Here is a 21,613-nt window from a genome sequence, read left to right as displayed (position 1 = left end):
ACTGTCACGGAGTAAGGCATGCTTGCTCCTAGTGCTGGTCAAGTAACTTCTGTGACGAGTGAGGCAACCACTTACCCATGCCAATCAACCGTTCGCCTTGTGGCATTCCCTTGACACACATCCACCCTGTGCACACAGAAAACTGCCACGAGCTAGACACTCTCCCATTTATCACACTCGCACGTAAAATATTGGATGTTCAAGATGGTGGAAAGCAGAGGGTCTATAGAATTTGCGCCGAAATTCTCGAGGCACTACAATGCATTGGCTATTTAGTCAAATGTGAGGCTCATGATAAGTGCTTGAAAATGACTAAAAGTCAAAATTAGCTAATAAATGTATTACAGCCAGTTTGAACCACGATTCTTTCTTTTTTTATGCATCCCAGAACAGCTTGTTTCATGCTACAAATAGCAATGCAAGTTGGCAAACACCTTTCCACCTAATCCTGCTTTGCCTCAACAGACATTCTTAGTGGTTCTTTGGCTTGCACATTCTTTGATCATCATCTCACATTGTTGTAAATGATGCATTATGCAAGTTTTACAGCCGCTTTGTTTCTATGCAGACTGTTTCCAGTAAGTGCCACAGTATTTACTATTGGTCTATTGTTTCATTTTTTTGCATGGTTTTCTGATAATTCTGAATGATAGTGGCAATATTTTGCAAAATCGCTGTCACCTACATAAAGTTTTCAGATGAATACAAAATTTCACTACACCTTTCTTGGAAACCAGTCAGATTTATTCTTAGGACAACAGAAAATTAATTAACGTTTTTCATTTGTATTAATGACATGTTTTTGTAAATATGGAACCATATACTTGGTACTGAAAGAATTTCTGATGTAACAACTTCACTATGGCAATCAGCTTCATACACCACAGTTCTCGAGAGGTGGAAGCCAAATTTAGAGGAAAAAAAAAAATGATTTCAGAAGTTTCATATTTAAATTGAAAATACCAATTTTATGGGTTTTACTTAGCTTGCTTGAAATAAAGTCACATAAAATAATAATGTATACATTATGACTTGCTTAGTTGATATTTATCCTTAACCAAGCAATGAACATGCTGAAATGCATAGTGATACAAGAAGTGCGTTATCCAGTTCTAAGAAACATCTGACAGAGAAGACTTGAAATATTTATTATTGCCATCTACATAACTGAAATGGTTAGAAAAACATGAAAAGTGCAATATTTGGAAAAGTCATAAATCTTGTATAACAAGCCCTGCAAGTGACTTCCTACATGCTGCAAAGAGTTAAAAGATTCATTTTATAATTCTGTTTTGCATTTGCCCAGAGTACACAAACAGCTCAATCTGTTCTTTCTGGAGTGCAGTACAATACCGTGCGGCCCTCATCATAAGGCATCTACTTTGCTTGACAAGGTCACAAGATGTCTTATTGTTTTGTAAAAAGGTGTCATGTACTCATATCTTATGAGTCATCAAAATGTGGACTTGTTTCATCTATAACTTAACTTGCACAATAGTTCAATTTTTTTCTGCAGATTGTACAACAGGTTATCATTTGCGAAAGCTAATCCCAGCATTGATATGTAGTGGAATTAAATAAGTAGTAGGTGTGTTGAATGGCAAATTAAATGATCCCATATTTTCAAATGTAAGTTTTGCAACACAGAACTGGCTGTCCTACAGTTAGCCAGTCTGGCATCCATATCATTCACTTGCAATGGTATCCTGGTTATGTCTTCTGATCAACAGTACACAAAATAGTTGTAATTCAAATGAGTTTATCAGGGACTGCAGGGCTATGCAAGCTACCATACTGTGACAAGCTGAAATAATTCCAGAGCCATAGAGCTCTGTGGTGTTATGTAGTCAGTACTCAAGCAATTCAATTATTTGTATACAAGAAATATGTAGCCCATTCACAAATTACATGAAACCCTCCCAGTAAACCCTCCTGTATTCTTAGCATTCATCAAGTCACTTGGGCATTACAAGCTTTGCTTGAAATAAAGTGTAAAATGTATGTAGCATTTTCATCTAGTTTGGACTGTTTATATTCTCTCTCTCTCTCTCTCTCTCTCTCTCTCTCTCTCTCTCTGTGTGTGTGTGTGTGTGTGTGTGTGTGTGTGTGTGTGTGTGTGTGTGACAGTCTGCTTATATTTCCTTAATTTTAACTTTATTTTGTAATTTGCAGCAGAGAATCTGGGATAGAACTGAATCGCCATGACAATCAAGGTAATAAATCATTCAGTTCACAAGTACTTGAAGATGTGCAGCAAGAGGAAGGAGTACTTCATCCTTCACAGGTTAATACTATCAGAAAATTACCATTACATATACTGTTTGCAAAGTAGTACATTTGAGCATTTTTCAAAGCAAATCTAATTCAGCAGGATGACTAAATGAAAGAGAGACCAAAGGGGGTGAAACGACAACACTAACCACTTACTTCTGTGTTTTTCATTGAATTGCAGCCAGAAAAAAGCCAAAAAATGAAACTAAGATATCAAAAAATACAGAAAACCTACTTACCAGGCAGCAGTAGACATAGATGGAAACAAAAGGTAATGGAAGTGATAGTTTTTGAAACTAGGCACAGTTTAAACTATCAACAGATATGAATGATTAGAGGAAAGGAAGCATGGTGAAGGCTTACACCCATAAAATTGTAATGGGAACAGGGCTTTTCAGTTATTAAAGAAGATATTCTCATCCCCCAAAAATTGAGAAACAGGACAACTTAAGATCAAAATTAGCAAGGAAATGCTAGCAACAGGCTATTTTTTTTATTTTAGTGATGATTGTTTTGTACCCCTTTTCTGCATTGTTTTTTTGATCCAATATCTTGCATACCTTACTGCTTTATTTATGATTTCTTGATCCAATATCTTGCATACCTCACTGCTTTATTTCTGATGAATCACCTTTTTTCAACTTTTTTAAAAATATTATTGGACAAAGAAATCTTTTCTCTTCATATCTGATGTTAATGTTCCATTCTGCTTGAATCTATGACTTCTGTCACCTGTAGCAGTTTTTGCATCTATAACTGAGTAATATTGAACTTTGTTGTTGTTAACTTGCCTGCTGTTTTCAGCTTGCCTCGAGATACCTCTTGCCTGAAGAGATTTTAACTAGAGTCTCCTCTTCTCTCTGAATAAATTTACACATTTTATTTTGTAGACCCCATACTGGAATATAGTCCTCAGTAATGTGGGATGGATTGAAACATATAATATCTAAGTGATGCAGCTTTGACATACTATCACTCTTCATACATAAGGAACTATACATTAGTTGTGTGGCAAAAGTTCTTTATTAAAGATGTACTTTTAATTCTCATACACAACAAGTAACTGCATATTAGCATGTAACATAATTATGCTTGTTGTTGTCTTCAGTCAGAAGACTGGCTTGACACAGCTCTCCATGCTACTCTACCTTGCACAAGGTTCCTTGTCTCCAAATGACTACTGCAACCTACATCCTTCTGAATCAGCTTACTTTATACATCTCTTGTTCTCCCTGAATGATTTTAACCTCCATCCCCCCCTCCTCCACATTCTCACCAGTACTAAACTGGTGATCCCTTGATATCTCAGAATGTGTCCTATCAACTGCTTCTTTCTTTTAGTCAAGCTCTGCCACAAATTTGCTGTCTCCCCAGTTCTATTCAGTACCTCCTCATTAATTACATGATCCACTCATCTAATCCTCAGAACTCTTCAGTGGCACCACATTTCAAACGCCTCTATTCTCTTCTTGTCTAAACTGTTTATTGTCCATGTTTCACTTCCATACATAACTACACTCCAGATGAACACCTTCAAAAAAGACTTCTTAACTCTTAAACCTATGTTTGCTGTTAATAAAATTCTATTTTTCAGGAATAATTTTCTTTCCAGTAATAGTACACATTTTATATCATCTCTACTTTGTCCATAATCAGTTATTTTGTTGCCAAAGAAGCATACCTCCTGTGCTACTTTTAGTGTTCATTCTTGACTGTAATTCCCTCAGTATAACTTGATTTGACTATATTCCATTGTCCTTGTTTTGCTTTTGTTGATGTTCATCTTACATCCTCCTTTCAAGATGATGTCCATTCTGTTCATCTGCTCTTCCAAGTCCTTTCCTCTCTCTCAATGAATTACAGTGTTGTGCAAAGAGTTGATTCCGTTTTCAAATACTTATGCAGTTTATAAGCAATTAACACTTTATTTGTGTTAAATATACTTTGCACAAAATAGAACATGTTTACTACACAACCAAACATGAAGTGTCACACACAAGTACCAGAGAAGCTAATAATACAAAGTTCTGCATATCACAGATGAACTACTATTTCATTGTTGACTCTGCTTGTTGATGTCACAACAGTGTCATTGGCAAACTTCGAGCTTTTATTTCTTGTCCTTGGACTTCAATTCCTACTCAAAATATTTCTTTGGTTTCCTTTACTGATTGCTCAGTGTACATACTGAACATCAGGAGGAGGCTACAACCCTCTCTTAACTATGCCTGTCTGAGCATCACATTGTCACTGATATGCAAAAGGTTAGCATCAATGGGTACAAATTAGCTGCACTTGTAAGTAGAGATAATATGATGAGAGGAGGAGTTGCCATATATGTCAAAAGCTTCCACAGTGCAAAAAATTTAGAAACTAAAATATGTTGTGTAGAGCAACATATGGAAGCATGTGCCACTGAACTAAAACTAAATGATGGCACTTTCATAATTGTAACAGTGTATAGGTCCCCCTCAGGGAATTTCCAGCTATTTCTAGAAAACTTGGATGCTTTGTTGTGCTATCTGTCAGACAGGGGGAAGCAAATTATCATTTGTGGGGATTTCAATGTTGATTCCCTGAAAGAGTGTAATAGGAAGAATGACCTTGTAGTATTACTCAGTTCTTTCAATTTGAGCTCCGTCATTGATTTCCTACTCGGATAACAAAGAACAGCAGGACATTGATAGATAACTTTTTCATAGACCAAGGTAAGTTTAAGGATATAAATGCTGATCCTGTTGAGAATGGTCTTTCAGATCATGGTGCACAGCTAGTTACAGTATATGACATAGCTCCATGCAGTATATCAAATCAGAATTTCAAAGCAGTGCATTCAATTAACAATATAAATACTGCAAACTTTAGGGAAAGCCTAAAGCAGCTAGACTGGGATGAAGTGTATATGGAACCCGATGCAAACTTGAAATATAACTTATTTCATGATACATTTCTAAAGGTATTTGAAAATTGTTTTCCCAAGAAAATAGTTAAACATAATTCCAAGAAAACATATAAAAAACCTTGGCTAACTAAAGGTATAAGAATATCTTGCAACCATAAAAGAGAACTGTATCTAACAGCAAGAGGGAATACTGACCCCAAAATTGTTCAAAATTATAAAAACTATTGTGCAGTACTAAATAAAGCTATTAAAAAGTCCAAAAGCATGTGTATCATGTCTGAGATCAGTAACTCTGATAATAAAGTTAAAGCAATTTGGAATATTATTCAAAGGGAAACAGGGCAACCAAGAGCACAGGAAGACTTTAGTGCCATAAAACTGAATGACAAGTGTACTAACAAACAATCTGAAATTGGAAATATTTTCAATAATCATATTTTAAATGTTGTGGAGAAAATAGGATCTAGATCTTCACTAGAAGAGGCAAGGCTTCTAATAGAAGAGGCCATGCCTGTGCAGTTTGAAACAACTGTATTTCCACCAACCTCTCCCTCTGAAATGAGTAAAATAATAAACTCACTGAAAAGTAAAAGCTCTTACAGAATTGATTGCATTTCCAGCAATATACTTAAAGCTTGTTCCCCACAGATAAGTAGGATTCTCAGCCATGTATGTAATAGCTCTTTGGAGCAGGGTGTTTTCCCTGATAGACTGAAATATGCCATTGTAAAACCATTGCATAAAAAGGGGGATACATTGGATGTCAACAACTATCACCCAATCTCTCTTCTGACAGCTCTATCAAAACTTTTTGAGAAAGTAATGTATTCAAGAGTAGCCTCCCATATTTGTAAAAATAAAATGTCAGTTTGGTTTTCAGAAAGGCTTTTCAACAGAAAATGCTATATACGCTTTCACTAATCAAATATTAAATGCACTGAATAACCGGACATCACCCATTGGTATTTTTTGTGATCTCTCAAAGGCCTTTGATTGTGTAAATCATGGAATTCTTTTTGGATAAGCTAAATCATTATGGTTTGAGGGGGGCAGTGCACAAATGGTTTAATTCATACTTAACTGGAAGAATGCAGAAAGTTGAAATAAGTGGTTCATGTAATGTTAATACAACAGCTGATTCCTCAAACTGGAGGGCTATCAAGCACGGGGTCCCACAGGGTTCGGTCTTAGGTCCTTAACTGTTCTTGATATACATTAATGACTTACCATTCCATATTGATGAAGATGCAAAGTTAGTTCTTTTTGCTAATGATACAAGTATAGTAATAATATCCAAACACCAAGAACTAAGTGATGTAATTGTAAATGATGTTTTTCACAAAATTATTAAGTGGTTCTCAGCAAACAGACTCTCTTTAAATTTTGATAAAACACAGTATGTACAGTTCCGTACAGTAAATGGCACAACTCCAGTAATAAATATAGACTTTGAACAGAAGTCTGTAGCTAAGGTAGAATTTTCAAAATTTTTAGGTGTGTCCATTGATGAGTGGTTAAACTGGAATCAACACATTGATGGTCTGCTGAAACGTCTGAGTTCAGCTACGTATGCTATTAGGGTTATTGCAAATTTTGGTGATAAGAATCTCAGTAAATTAGCTTACTATGCCTACTCTCATTCACTGCTTTCATATGGCATCATATTCTGGGGTAATTCATCGTTGAGTAGAAAAGTATTCATTGCTCAAAAACGTGTAATCAGAATAATTGCTGGAGCCCACCCACGGTCATCCTGCAGACATCTATTTAAGGATCTAGGGATCCTCACAGCACCCTCACACTATATATATTCACTTATGAAAATTGTTGTTAATAATCCAACCCAGTTCAAAAGTAATAGCAATGTGCATAGCTAACACCAGGTGAAAGGATGATCTTCACTATGCAGGGTTAAATCTGACTTTGGCACAGAAAGGGGTAAATTATGCTGCCACAAAAGTCTTTGGTCACCTACCAAACAACATCAAAAGCCTGACAGATAGTCAACCAACATTTAAAAATAAATTAAATAATTTCTAGATGACAACTCCTTCTACTCATTGGCTGAATTTTTAGGTATAAATTAAGGGAGGGAAAAAAACTAACTTAAACATTAGTGTCATGCAATATTTTGTGCAATGTCATATCTTGTACAGACATATTTCATTAACTTGACATGTTCCACATCATTACGAAGTGTCGTATTCATGATCTATGGAACAAGTATTAATCTAATCTAATCTCTAATATTCGTGCCCCTTGACTCTTATAACTACCATCTGATTTCTGTATGAGTTGTAAATAGCCTTTTGCTCTGTGTGTTTTACCCCTGGTATGTTTAGAATTTCAAAGAGGTAGTCTAGTGAACATTGTCAAAAGTTTTCTCTAAGTCTACACATAGTAGAAATCTAGTTTTGCTTTCCTTAACCTATCTTCTAAGAGATGTCATAGAGTCAGTATTACCTTGCATGTTCCTACATTTCTATTGGAATCCAGACTGAGCTTCCTATGGATTGGCTTCTATCAGTTTTTCCATTCTTCTGTAAAGAATTCATGTTAGTATTTTGCAACCAAATATGGACCATCACACACAGGTACCAAAAAAAGATAGAAATGCGAAGACAAAGACAATTCTGAATATCACATGTGAAGTACTATTTTATTGTTTGCAATCAGCCTCTGTTGACTCTGCTTATTGATGTCATCACATCAGTCCTGCACCCCCCCCCCCCCTCCCCTCCTCCCCCCTCTGCCTTCTACCTTCTCGGAGAGCTGTGGCTCAGAATCGATTGTAACACATCACAAATTTTACCCATGCAGCTCACTCCTTGACTTCATAGAACTAGAAAACTTGAGAGCTTCTCTAACCAGTGTATACTTACAAGTTAGCTCTCTGCTTGACCACACATACATTAACAGGTTTTCTCTAGTAACTGGAATAGGCACCCACAATCTCACATCTTATGCATCACACATTAAATTCTGTGACTGAGATGCAGGTCTGATTGGGATGCTCACTGCTATAGACAGAGTGTCTTCTGTGTTGGGAAGCTTGAGACACTGAACTGATACAGTATCTTGATGATTAAAATTTTCTATGTGTTGTAGTGTGTCATTGTATAAAATACTAAAGTTATAAACTCTGAACCAACATTTTGACCATATTCTGATGCCCGGAGGTAGGCTGTTGTAATACAGCTGAAACATTGGTTTTTACAGTTTATAATTAAAGTATTGTATACAATGGCATGGTACAACAACCAGAAGGATTTTAACTGTCATGAAGATGCCTGTGGAAGCCTATGTAGTTAAGATACAGTATCTTGTTTCCCATTTTTCTCAACTGTGAATGTTTTATCCATGTGGTCTGTGATCTTAAAGGTCTGTAGCTTGTGGAGAGAGAGCAAGCAGGCAAGGGAGGGGTGAAGGCAGGGGGGGAGGGGGGGCGAGTGGGGGAGTGCGAGAGGGGGGGGGGGGGGCAGGATTGATGTTATGACATCAGTAAGCAGAGTCAACAGAGGCAAACATCAAAATAGTACTTCACCTGTGATATGCAGAATTGTCTTTGTCTTAGCCACATGAAATCCCATCTGAATAAATCTTTGTGAAAGAAAATTGGTCTGTTGCTGTGTCGAACTGGATTTTTTGGCAAGAGATGACACATGTGTGAGTACAGTCCGTGGAAGAATGCATCTTCTGACTCCCCCCAGCGATAGCCAAGTCTCAGGTGTTCGTGAGAAAAATTCACCCAGAACCTGTAATTGCTCACTATAGACTTGTTGAGCAGGTGAGAAAACCAAGTCATCTTTCAGGACAGTGCTTCACCCTTTTAATGCTAAAGGTAGTGTGTCTGACCAGGCCTACATGTGGTAGGCCAAGGTTTCCATCAGTGTGAGGTGCATACACTCTGCAGTATGGTAGCTTGAGGCTCCTATTGCCTTTCCTGTTTGTGGCAATAACTTGTGGAATTCTGTACCTTGAGAATCAGCAATTTAGGAGGGCCCTGGAAACAGTCTGCACAAGTATAAGGTAGGAAAAGATAGATTGCTACTTACCATAAAGAAGACACATTAAGTTAGAGGCACACACAATTAAAAGACACTTATACAAAGCTTTTGAGCAGAGCCATAATCAGCGAATGAGAAACAGAGTAAAACAAAACATACAAGCAAGCACTTTTAAAGCACGCGTGACTACCAATTGTGGCAGCTAGGGTCAGAATGCACCAATCATTCCTGTTCAAAACTAGTGTTCTCAATGCTAAATGTTATTGACATTTGTCTGTTAATTAGCTTACTAAGTTGGTCTGTTTCTCATTTGATTGTAACACCATGATTGGAAATTCAGTATTATTCTCTGGATGTTTTATTCTGTCTCTCAATTTACCTGAAATGCCACATACTGGACTACCTGTGTGGATGAAACAAACTACTTTCCACTTACCAATCTGAATGTTAATATAGCACTCTGCCTTCAGGCCACAAATGGCCCATCGGGACCATCCGACCGCCGGGTCATCCTCAGATGAGGATGCGGATAGGAGTGGTGTGTGGTCAGCACACCGCTCTCCCAGTCGTTATCATGGTTTTCTTTGAGCGGAGCAGGGACTACGTAATATGTCTTCATTATCAATAATTTTATTCTCAACTAGTAATTCATTCTCAACTTCTCTAAAATTTATTTCTCTTCCTACAGGTCATTCAGCTGATGTGGTTGGCCATAAAGCCCCTAATGACACCTTGCAACTATTTCAATATTATTTTGTACAGACAGTTCATCTTCTTCAGTATATATGTGTTGACTATTCAAGCTTATCTTACTATGTATGTTGCAGTTACTTAAATCAGCATGTGTGTGTTCATCATCTACCTTAAATTCACTATGCACAACACAATTAAAATCTATATTATTAATCTGACTTGCTATAACTTCAAGTGTCTTATCACCAATGTGTTTGTTCTGCTCTAGCTTATAATCACCATTTTCCAAGATGTCACAGATGTCAACTGGCATGATCTGTCTCTCATATACTTCCCTATCATCACCAAGACCTACAACTTAGCTACTAGCATTATCATCACTGATCTCAACATGGATCATACCATGAAGCTCTTCACAAACCACAGCATTATACTCCTCCTAATCAAAATCATCATCACTACTGCAAATCAACACCAAAATCATTAATCTTACTACAAACATGAAAATCAGTCTTATAAATTATCATCACCAAAAGTAAGAGTATTTGTACCAACAGGTTCACAAATAACATGATTCAACATACTATCTCCCCTCTAAAAGCATGATTATCAACCTCCACCACATCTGCTTCAGTGAAACTACACACAACTTCATCACTTGTAAACTTATTAACCCAAATTCATCAACATCTTTGCAGCAGCTAACATCACTTGATACATGCTGATCTCCAGATTTATCGAATTTTTTTTTTTGTCAGAATACCATCACTTAATCAAATTCCTGGCTCACATTCTTTTGTTCGTCTTTTATCACCCTCAAAATATTTTCCCAAAATTCTCTATCATAATCAATTCTATTTACATTGTAATCACTACTACTTGTTTGATGACAACTAGCTTGCGAATAGTAACTCCTTCTCCCAATTTTATTTTGACCAGCCTGCATCTCACCTCAGATTGACAGGCTCCCAGTGAGGTGGTTACCCATTTCTCTGGTTATTATTTCTGTTCTCTCCTCTCCTATATGCATTTATCCTTTCTTCATTGCCCCACTGCCTATTTCTCAGCTCATGATCTCTGTCATCACCCCTTCTGTCTTGTCTGTCATAATTATTGCCATAATGATTACCTCTGAAATTATGCCCAACTCTTCTCCTATTTCTATCAACTTGTTGATTATGAGAGTACACCCCACTCTGGTAATGGTTCTCCCTCTGATTACTATTAGTGTCATATCTGACATTTTTCTTCCATGCTCTATCCAACTCATGTAAATACTTAAAAAATTCCTCTATTGATCTGTCTGGCCCACAGACCAACCTCTATAGAACTCTGTTTGACAGTCTACATTTTAAGATGTCAACCTGAATAAGCTCATATATTGGTTTATCCAAATGTGTTAATGTTCTTAACTCTCTCGCACAGAAATCCCTAATTCTCATGTTACCTTCTCTGTATCTGGAACCATTTAAAAACTTGATTTTAATCCTAACTTTCTTGCTCTCTGACTAAAATTTGCTAAGAAATAACTTTTCAGAATCATCAAATGACATGTCTGGGTTAACATGTTGGCTAGCCTAGGATAAAGCTTCTACATTTAAAAACTTCTTAACTAAAATGACTTTGAAATGATCTGGCATACTGAGTGTGAATCTATCTTTGCATTGGCCAAAAAGTCCACTGGATGTATCTAATGATCTCCCAGGAAATATTTTAAAATCACATTATTGAACATATTACCAAACAAAAAATTATTACTGAACTTATTAGTGTAAATATTGCTTTCTAATTGATTGGATTCAGAGTTAACTACATTTATATTTGTATTACAATCTTCAATATTTCCATTTACAATTGCTAACTCTTTTTTTATTTCTGTTTTATTTAATTCTAATTTTTTGTCTAAATTCTGTGACTCTAAAATCAATGCATATGCTTGAAATCCTGATCATTCCTCTCTGACTCTTTAATTATCATTTCCTTTGTTTCTCTTAATCTGTGCTTAACAACCTTCTTGTCCACTACTTTCAATTCCATATCAGTAAGTTGTTTAAACACACCTAGTTCAGCTTCTACGCTGTCATCTCCCTCGGCAGTACAATTAAACAATGCAAAGTCCAGGATGGAATGTAACAATATTGAGAAGGAAAGTTGCTGCTCACCATATGCTGAGTCATGTTAGGCACAACAAGAAGATTCACACAATTATGAAAAATTAGAAATAGGGAGAATGGGGAATTGTCAGGGGGGAAAAGGAGAGAAGCTTGAAGATGAAGAAGAAAGGTAGAGGACAGAGAAGGGAGAGGGGTTGAAAAGGGAAGAGGAGGAGGAGAGGGAGAATGCCTGCTTGAAGGGTGGGGGGAGGGGAGAATCGTTGAATAAGAAAGTGCAAGATCGGGATGGAGAAAGAATGGTATAGGCAGAAGAGAGACAGTAAAAAGGCAAAGTGAGGCAGTGTGAATCAGTTAGTGGAGGTTTCGGGCAGGGGATTGTGAGAGTGCAGGACATTTTGGGAGTACAAGTCCCATCTGCATACCTCAGAGAAACTTGCACTGGAAGGGAGTATCCAAGTGCCCCATATAGTGAAGCCGCTGTTGAAGTCTTTTGTGTTTTGCTGTGCAGCATTCTTGGCTACTGGATGGTCAAGCTTATGGTTTGCTTCAGTATCACAGTGGTCATTCACGTGAGTAGACAGTTGGTTACTTGTCATGCCCACATAGAATGCTGTACAATAATTACAGCATAAGTGATATATAATGTGGCTTTTTCACACATGGCCCAGAAATTTATTGGGTAGCAAATGCATGTGACTGGACTGCAGTAGTATGTGGTGGGTGGGTGTATGACACAGATCTTGCACCTGGGCCAACCACAAGGCAATGTCTCGTGGGGTTTAGCATTGGGAGTAGGATTGGATTAGGAACGAGCAAGGAATTCTGTTGATTGGGTTGGCGACAACACTACTTTGGCAGATGTGGGTAGGGTTTTGGATAGGATATCCCTCATCTCAGGATGCATCATGAGGTAGTTGAAGTCCTCCTGCAGGATGCGGTTAAGCTTTTCAAAGCCAGGGTGATATTCAGAGATCAGAGCGATGCTGGTATGTGACTGGTTCAATTCGTCTCCCAATCTTGCACCAAATGGGTTGCTTCTTCATTAGGGCTTTAGTTAACTATCATCAGGCCCTGAAATGATGGGCATCATCACCCATGATCCTTCCAACCCCTCCTAAAGTGGTGTTCCACCACCCACCCAACTTCCACAACATCCTAGTCCATTCCTATGCCACTCCCAATCCCAACCCTTGTCACAGAGATTATATACTTTTGGAAGACCCAGATGCCAGACCTGCACACACTCTACCCCCCTCCCCCTCCCCCCCCACCCCTTCAGTCACTTATTTCAGTCCTGTCACAGGCTTATACTACCCCTTCAGAGGTTTGGCTACCTGTGCTGTGAAAGCAGTCATGTTATATGCCAGCCCTGCTGCAATCATTGCACAGGTTTTTATATTGGTATGACTACCAATTAGCTGTTCAGCAGGATGAATTGCCACTGTCAAACTGTGGCCAAGAGCAAAGTGGATCACCCTGTGGTACAACATGCAGCTGAACATAACATGCATGATTTAAATGGATGCTTCACAACTGGGCCATCTAGATCTTCCACTGCACCACCAACTTTTCTGAACTGTACAAAAGGGATTTATTATTGCAACATATTCTCTGCTTGTGGAATTATCCTGGCATGTACCTACAATAATTTACTATCTCCACACGCTCTGCACAATCCACCACACAGTGCTCTTCTCTCCACCCACTCATATATTGCTGTCCCTTCCCCTTCTTGTTCCCCTTCCCTTCCCTGTCTTACTCCTGCATTACTTTCGTTTAATGCAACATTTGCATTCTGGTAGGAGCAGAATTCATGTGTGCATGAGGCATTCTTTCTTGTGTGAATGTGTGTGCATGTTTTCTTTTCTGAAGAAGGCTTTGTACAAACGTTCAGTGTCTTCTCATTGTACCTGTCTGCAACTGAATGTGCCATCTTTTAGTAAGCAATCTTTCCTTTTCATAATATTGTTGACATTCCATTGCTTAATTAGTGAAGTATGTAATTTTATGCATAAAATCCAGGTCAATAAATTATAATGGCAAATGCTGGGGTAAGATCTAGAATAGAAAATGTAACTGGTTACGAACTGTAAGGTTAATTGTCTCAAGGTTTAATTAGTTTCATTGTTGTAGAATTTTAGAACCTTTTTGGAGCTCAAACATAATGAGGTATCTTGAACAGAATGATCTGCCCCATGTCAACCAGCATAGATTCTGAAAACATTGATCATGTGAAAACCAAATTGTGCTTTTCTCACGTTATGTACTGAAAGCTTTAGATCAAGCCAGACTGGTAGCTGCAGTATGTCTTGGTTTTTGAAAAGCATTTTACTCAATACCACATCTACACTTATTGTCAAAAGTATGATCACTTGCAGTATTGAGTGAAATTTGTGACTGGTTAAGTATTTCTGGCAGAGAGGACACACCATGTTATCTTGGATGGACAGTCACCATCAGATGTAGAAGTAATTTCTGGTGGGCCCCAGGGAAGTTTGTTGGGACCCTTGCTGTTCATGTTGTATGTTAATAACCTTGCAGACAATATTATAACAGCAGGTTCAGAATTTTTGAAGGGGATACAGTTATCTGTAGTGAAGTAATGTCTGAAAGTAGCTGCGTAAATATCCCGTCAGATCTTGATAAGATTTCAAAATGATCCAAAGATTGGCAACTTGCTTTAAATGTTCAGAAATGTAAAACAATGCACTAAACAAAATGAAAAACATGTATTATCTTATGTCTATAGTATCAGTGAGTCACAGTCAGAATTGAGCAAATCCTACAAATACCTGGGTGTAACACTTTGTATGGTATGAAATGGAATGATCACATAGGCAGGCATGGGTAAAGCAGGTGATAGACCTGGAGTTATTAGTACTATGGAAATGCAATCAGTCTGCAAATGAGATTGCTTAAAAATCACTCATGTGACATATTATGAAATATTATTTAGATGTGTAGGACTCATAGCAAATAGGACTAACAGGGGATATTGAATGTATACAGAGAAGAACGGTATGAATGGTCACAGATTTGTTTGACCAATGGGAGATGCTGAAGAAATTGAACTGATAGACTATGGAAGAGAGACATAAACTATCATGAGAAAGTCTACTTAGGAAGTTTCAAGAACCAGCTTTAATTAATGATTCTACAAATATATTAAGTCGTGCATATGTTTGTAGAGTTTTTCCATAAATGGTTTTGAGGCGAAGACCTCGTCAAGCCATGCTCAAAGTGCACGGTTGTTCAGTAGAGAGTGATAAAGGTGAGGGTGCAGGATCAGATAAATAAGATGGAGACAGAATGACTTCCCAACCCAGCTTGTATATAGTGTTTTTTGTCAGTCAAGCAGAATGCAGGCAAGCAATATTGTGGAATAGCATTACTTCATGCAGTCTTCCTGGCCATTGTTCTTGGATTGTGTCTCCAAGACATCTCAGGTGTTGACAATAAATGTCAGCAGTGATGGTTACACCTTCAGGTAGCCATTCGTAGTGCAGCACACCATCAATCTCCCACCAGGTGCATAACATTATCTTTCATGGGTGCGTGCATGTCTTTGTACAGGGTCTTGCTGCTTTTTTTGGACTCAGCCACTCCTTTCCTTTTTTTTTTATGTTAGCATAAAGACACAGTTTCTTGTCAATAGTAATGATACAAGATAGGAATGGTTGTATTGTTGATGATGATCAAGCAGAGATACATATAACACCCACATGCTGATTTTTGTGATTTTGACTTAGAGCATGCAGTACCCATACACCTGATTTTTGAACTTTCCCTACTGTATGCAAATGTCACACAATGATGGAATAATCATAGTTCTTCATATCTGCCGGTTCTCAAGTACACTGACATGGATCGTTGTGGATTAATGCATTTAAATTATCTTCATCAGATCCCAAATGTCTTCCTGAATACAGACGGCCCATAATGTCAAAACAATCATCCTTAAAACGAGAAAACCATGTCTTGCTATGCTCTGCCCAACGGCATTATCTCCATACATGGCAGAAATATCTGTGGCTTCCTTTTCTGCTGCCACTCCTGTATTGAACTCAAACAGCAGAATATGTTGGAAATGTTCTGATTTCTCCACTTGACACTCGATTTTCTAGTGCCCACAGCTTCACTCACTATCTCCAAATGATGACTATGTAAAAACGAATAGCAATAGTGAACTACAAATAAATATTGACAATTGATAAATAAACTCAATAGTAACTGGAATACCAACATGCAAAACAAAACTACTACAAATTTATGCACCAACCTAATGCTACAACCCTTCTCTTAACACCACAGAGGGGTCATGAAGACAAGATTAGATTAATTATAGCACACCCACAGGCATTTAAACAATCTTCTTTCCATGCTCAATATGTGAATGGAATGGGGAAAAATCTCTTATAACTGTTATTATAGATACCCTCTGCTGAGAACTGTGCAGTGGTTTCCATAGGCGTAGAGGCAGGTATTATAATGAAAAGGGTAGTTGCTACTCACCATATAACACAGAAAAATACAGCAAAAAGACCATCAAATAAAGCTTTTTGCCAAACACACACACACACACACACACACACACACACACACACACACACACACACACACACATGCAACTCACAAGCACACACATGACCACAGTCTCTGGCTGCCAAGGCAGTCTTTTGTTGTGCCTATCTGTAATTCAGCATCTCCACTATATGGTAAATAGCAGCTATCCTTTCCATAATATTGTCATTATTCCATCCTAGATTTTCCATTTTTTGATGTAGATGTAGGTGATATCAGACAAGACAATTTAAAAACAAGCAAAAAATGGCAGGTATTTGTGCTACTGGACTGGTTAGAACTGTACAGATACACACACATGCATGGAAATATTTATACTACTTGCAAGGACAAGAAGCATGTATTTACATTTGCATCCACATATATAGTTAAATATATGTAAGATCTACATATCTCTAACATCGATCAATTGTAGAATTTTGGAACACGTATTATGTTAGAGTATAATGAGTTTTCTGGAGACTAGAAATTTACTCTGTAGGAATTAGCATGGGTTTCAAAAAAGATGGTTGTGTGAAATCCAGCTCGCGCTATTCGTCCACGAGACTCAGAGGGCCGTGGACACAGGCTCCCAGGTGGATGCCGTGTTTCTTGACTTCTGCAAGGCATTTGATACAGTTCCCCACAGTCATTCAATGAACAAAGTAAGAGCATATGGACTATCAGACCAATTGTGTGATTGGATTGAAGAGTTCCTAGATAACAGAATGCAGCATGTCATTCTCAAAGTAGAGAAGTCTTCGAAGTAAGAGGGATTTAAGGTGTGCTGCAGGGGAGTGTTGTAGGACCATTGCTGTTCGCGATATACGTAAATGACCTTGTGGATAACATTGGAAGTTCACTGAAACTTTTTGCGGATGATGCTGTGGTATATCAAGAGGTTGTAACGATCAAAAACTGTATTGAAATGCAGGAGGATCTGCAATAAATTGACGCATGCTGCAGGGAATGGCAATTGAATCTCAATGTAGACAAGTGTAGTGTGCTACAAATACATAGAAAGAAAGATCCTTTATCATTTAGCTACAATATAGCAAGTCAGCAACTGGAAGCAGTTAATTATCTCGGAGTAGGCATTAGGATTGATTTAAAATGGAATGATCATATAAAGTTGATCTTCGGTAAAGCAGATGCCAGACTGAGATTCATTGGAAGAATCCTAAGGAAATGCAATCTGAAAACAAGGGAAGTCGGTTACAGTACACTTGTTCGCCCACTGCTTGAATATTGCTCACCAGTGTGGGATCCGTACCAGATAGGGTTAATAGAAGAGATAGAGAAGATCCAATGGAGAGCAGCGTGCTTATTTACAGGATTATTTAGTAATAACAAAAGTGTTACTGAGATGATAGATAAACTCCAATGGAAGACTCTGCAGGAGAGACGGTCAGTAGCTCGGTACGGGCTTTTGTTGAAGTTTTGAGAACATACCTTCACCGAGGAGTCAAGCAGTATATTGCTTCCTCCTAGATATATTTTGCGAAGAGACCATGAGGATAAAATCAGAGAGATTAGAGGCCACACAGAGGCATACCAACAATCTTTCTTTGCATGAACAATACGAGACTGGAATAGAAGGGAGAACCGATAGAGGTACTCAAAGTGCCCTCCGCCACACAGTGTCAGGTGGCTTGTGGAGTATGGATGTAGATGTAGATGTAGATGTAGATATATGTGCACAGTTTGTCTTCATGTAGATTTACTCCTTGCTTTGTACATGCTGTACTAATTTCTTTCACATAATGTATAGTAATATTCCCTGTTTGTCTGCTAACAATGACATTATTTAAAGACACGAGAAAAGACATACACACATGACAAATTTGATAATGTAACTGTGAGAGATATGTGATTATTGAGTTTCTCCCAGCGTATTTGATGATCAAAATATCCACGGGTGTACTGCCGGTCTATAGTGTCTAACGGGCACAATATTTCGGCGATCAAACATGTCGCCATCATCAGGTTAACTGACGGACTGAGCTCCTGTGAACATGCCGGCACGGAGATCTGTACGCTCTGGCTGTTCAGGGGAAACTGGGTTCGGTCGCGGCAGCGGCCAATTTAAATACCCTCCGTTCGCGGCGCGCTCCCTCCGCCGTCCGCGCCCCGCGCCATGGTCTCGCGGTGGAACAGATTGCGACGGCGTCTGAGATGACGTCGGTGTGATTGCTCTATCCGCCGTGGTCGTCACAACTATGCGTTTGCTCGATTTACTCTTGATTAATCCAATCGCTGGTTCCCAAGCCTTGCTAAGATTATAGCCACAGTCACAGTTTATGAGGTTGTCATTGGTGCGAATTTCGATGGCCTCTCTAACAACGCTGTCCCAGTATCTCGACGTCTGTACCAGAATCCTCGTGCGGTCATACTCCATAGCGTGATTTTTCGACAAACAATGTTCAGCGACCGCCGACTTGCTCGGATACTTCAGTCCAGTGTGCCTCTGGTGTTCACGGCATCGATCCTCGACAGTACGCATCGTCTGACCAATATACGACTTGCCACATTGACACGGAATCTGGTACACACCGGACTTCCTCAAACCGAGGTCATCTTTGGCGCTCCCCACCAGTGCACGAGTTTTATTCGGAGGACAAAACACAGTTCTGACCCGGTGTTTCTTCAGAATGCGGGCGATTTTCCCCAAGACTGCGCCTGTGTATGGAATAAATGCAGTGCCTACCTCCTCCCTCGTGACTTCATCCATCTCAACAGGTTGTGCTGCAGTGGTTGGGCGGAGAGCACGTTGGATCTGCCACTCTGAGTACCCATTTTTTTTCGAAACACAGTTCTCAGATGTTCCAATTCCTGGGGTAGACTCTCTGTGTCAGAGATAGTGCGCGCCCTATGTACTAGAGTTTTAAGTACCCCATTCCTCTGTGAAGGGTGGTGGCAGCTGTCTGCGTGCAAATCCAGATCAGTGTGTGTTGTCTTTCGATACACCCCATGACCTAGGGTGCCGTCAGCCCTTCTCCTGACCAAGACGTCAAGGAAAGGTAATTTACCCTCCTTTTCAGTCTCCATAGTGAATTTGATGTTGGGGTGTATGGAGTTTAGGTGTGTAAGGAAGTCAAGGAGTTTATCCATACCATGTGGCCAGATGACGAACGTGTTGTCCACATAATGGAAAAAGCAAGTAAGTTTCCATTCGGATGACGACAGGGCTTCCTCCTCGAAGTTCTCCATGTACAAATTCACTACCACCGGTGAGAGTGGGCTACCCATGGCGACTCCCTCCGTTTGTTCGTAGTATTCTCCATTAAAAAGAAAATACGTGGAAGTCAAGACATGCCTAAAAAGTTCAGTGGTATTCTCGTCAAACCTCTGACCAATCAACTCTAGCGACTCTCACAGGGGTACCCTCGTAAACAAGGAAACGACGTCAAAACTCACCATGATATCTGACTCATCCAACCTGAAGCTATCAAGGCGTTCAACAAAATCCACGGCCACATGGTATGGATAAACTCCTTGACTTCCTTACACATCTAAACTCCATACACCCCAACATCAAATTCACTATGGAGACTGAAAAGGAGGGTAAATTACCTTTCCTTGACGTCTTGGTCAGGAGAAGGGCTGACGGCACCCTAGGTCATGGGGTGTATCGAAAGACAACACACACTGATCTGGATTTGCACGCAGACAGCTGCCACCACCCTTCACAGAGGAATGGGGTACTTAAAACTCTAGTACATAGGGCGCGCACTATCTCTGACACAGAGAGTCTACCCCAGGAATTGGAACATCTGAGAACTGTGTTTCGAAACAAAATGGGTACTCAGAGTGGCAGATCCAACGTGCTCTCCGCCCAACCACTGCAGCACAACCTGTTGAGATGGATGAAGTCACGAGGGAGGAGGTAAGCACTGCATGTATTCCATACACAGGCGCAGTCTCGGGGAAAATCGCCCGCATTCTGAAGAAACACCGGGTCAGAACTGTGTTATGTCCTCCGAATAAAACTCGTGCACTGGTGGGGAGCGCCAAAGATGACCTCGGTTTGAGGAAGTCCGGCGTGTACCAGATGGAGTATGACCGCACGAGGATTCTGGTACAGACGTCGAGATACTGGGACAGCGTTGTTAGAGAGGCCATCGAAATTCGCACCAATGACGACCTCATAAACCGTGACTGTGGCTATAATCTTAGCAAGGCTTGGGAACCAGCGATTGGATTAATCAAGAGTAAATCGAGCAAACGCATAGTTGTGACGACCACGGCGGACAGAACCATCACAAAGACGCCATCTCAGATGCCGTCGCGATCTGTTCCACCGCGAGACCATGGCGCGGGGCGCGGACGGCAGAGGGAGTGCGCCGCGGGCGGAGGGTATTTAAATCGGCCGCCGCTGCGACCGAACCCAGTTCCCCCTGAGCAGCCATAGCGTACGGATCTCCGTGCCGGCACGTTCACAGGAGCTCAGTCCATCAGTTCACCTGATGATGGCGACATGTTTGATCGCCGAAATATTGTGCCCGTTGGACACTATAGACCGGCAGTACACCCGTGGATATTTTGATTGTGAGAGATATGTTTGCACTCTTTACCAAAACTTTGTTTAGTCACATATATTCTCTCATAAACACATACAGTTTGTGTTTAGTTGCTGTGATGCTTGTCTAGGTATTCTGATATACAGTAGGGACACATACACATGTAACATTTTAGTTTTTGTTTAAATGTTGAAAATACTGTTCTACTCTTTACATCTTGTGGGAGCTTCTTGTAAAAAACACTCCCTGCTTCTATAGGGTCCTCACCAGTTACTTTCAGTCTTTTACTTGCCGTATGGTAGTCACTCCTGACTCTAGTATTGTATGAATGCAGATCTTTATTCAAGAAAATGATGCAATGTTCCTTCAAGCACATAAGAGTATTGGAACTGTTAAAAATTCCAAATCTCTAAATCTTTCTCTGCACACACACACACACACATACACACACACACACACACACACACACACACACACACACAGAGAGAGAGAGAGAGAGAGAGAGAGAGAGAGAGAGAGAAAGTTTCAACAGCAGGCACTTAACAA

The 21,613-nt window shown here is 39.5% G+C and overlaps 1 protein-coding gene across 1 annotated transcript in view; it reads left to right on the top strand.

The window, feature by feature from the left end:
* The window catches only part of LOC126273405 (radial spoke head 10 homolog B-like), a 72,373-nt gene that overhangs the window by 5,492 nt on the left and 45,268 nt on the right, over positions 1-21,613 (top strand). The window contains exon 2 of the mRNA XM_049976956.1: positions 2,173-2,284. Within this exon, the coding sequence (XP_049832913.1) occupies positions 2,173-2,284 (112 nt within the window). The remainder of the gene's footprint in view (positions 1-2,172; positions 2,285-21,613) is intronic.

Source organism: Schistocerca gregaria, chromosome 5, assembly GCF_023897955.1.
Source record: "Schistocerca gregaria isolate iqSchGreg1 chromosome 5, iqSchGreg1.2, whole genome shotgun sequence".
Classification (NCBI taxonomy): Eukaryota; Metazoa; Arthropoda; class Insecta; order Orthoptera; family Acrididae; genus Schistocerca; species Schistocerca gregaria.
The sequence above is the reverse complement of the archived record's forward strand: the minus strand, read 5'-3'. Positions and strand labels throughout refer to the sequence as shown.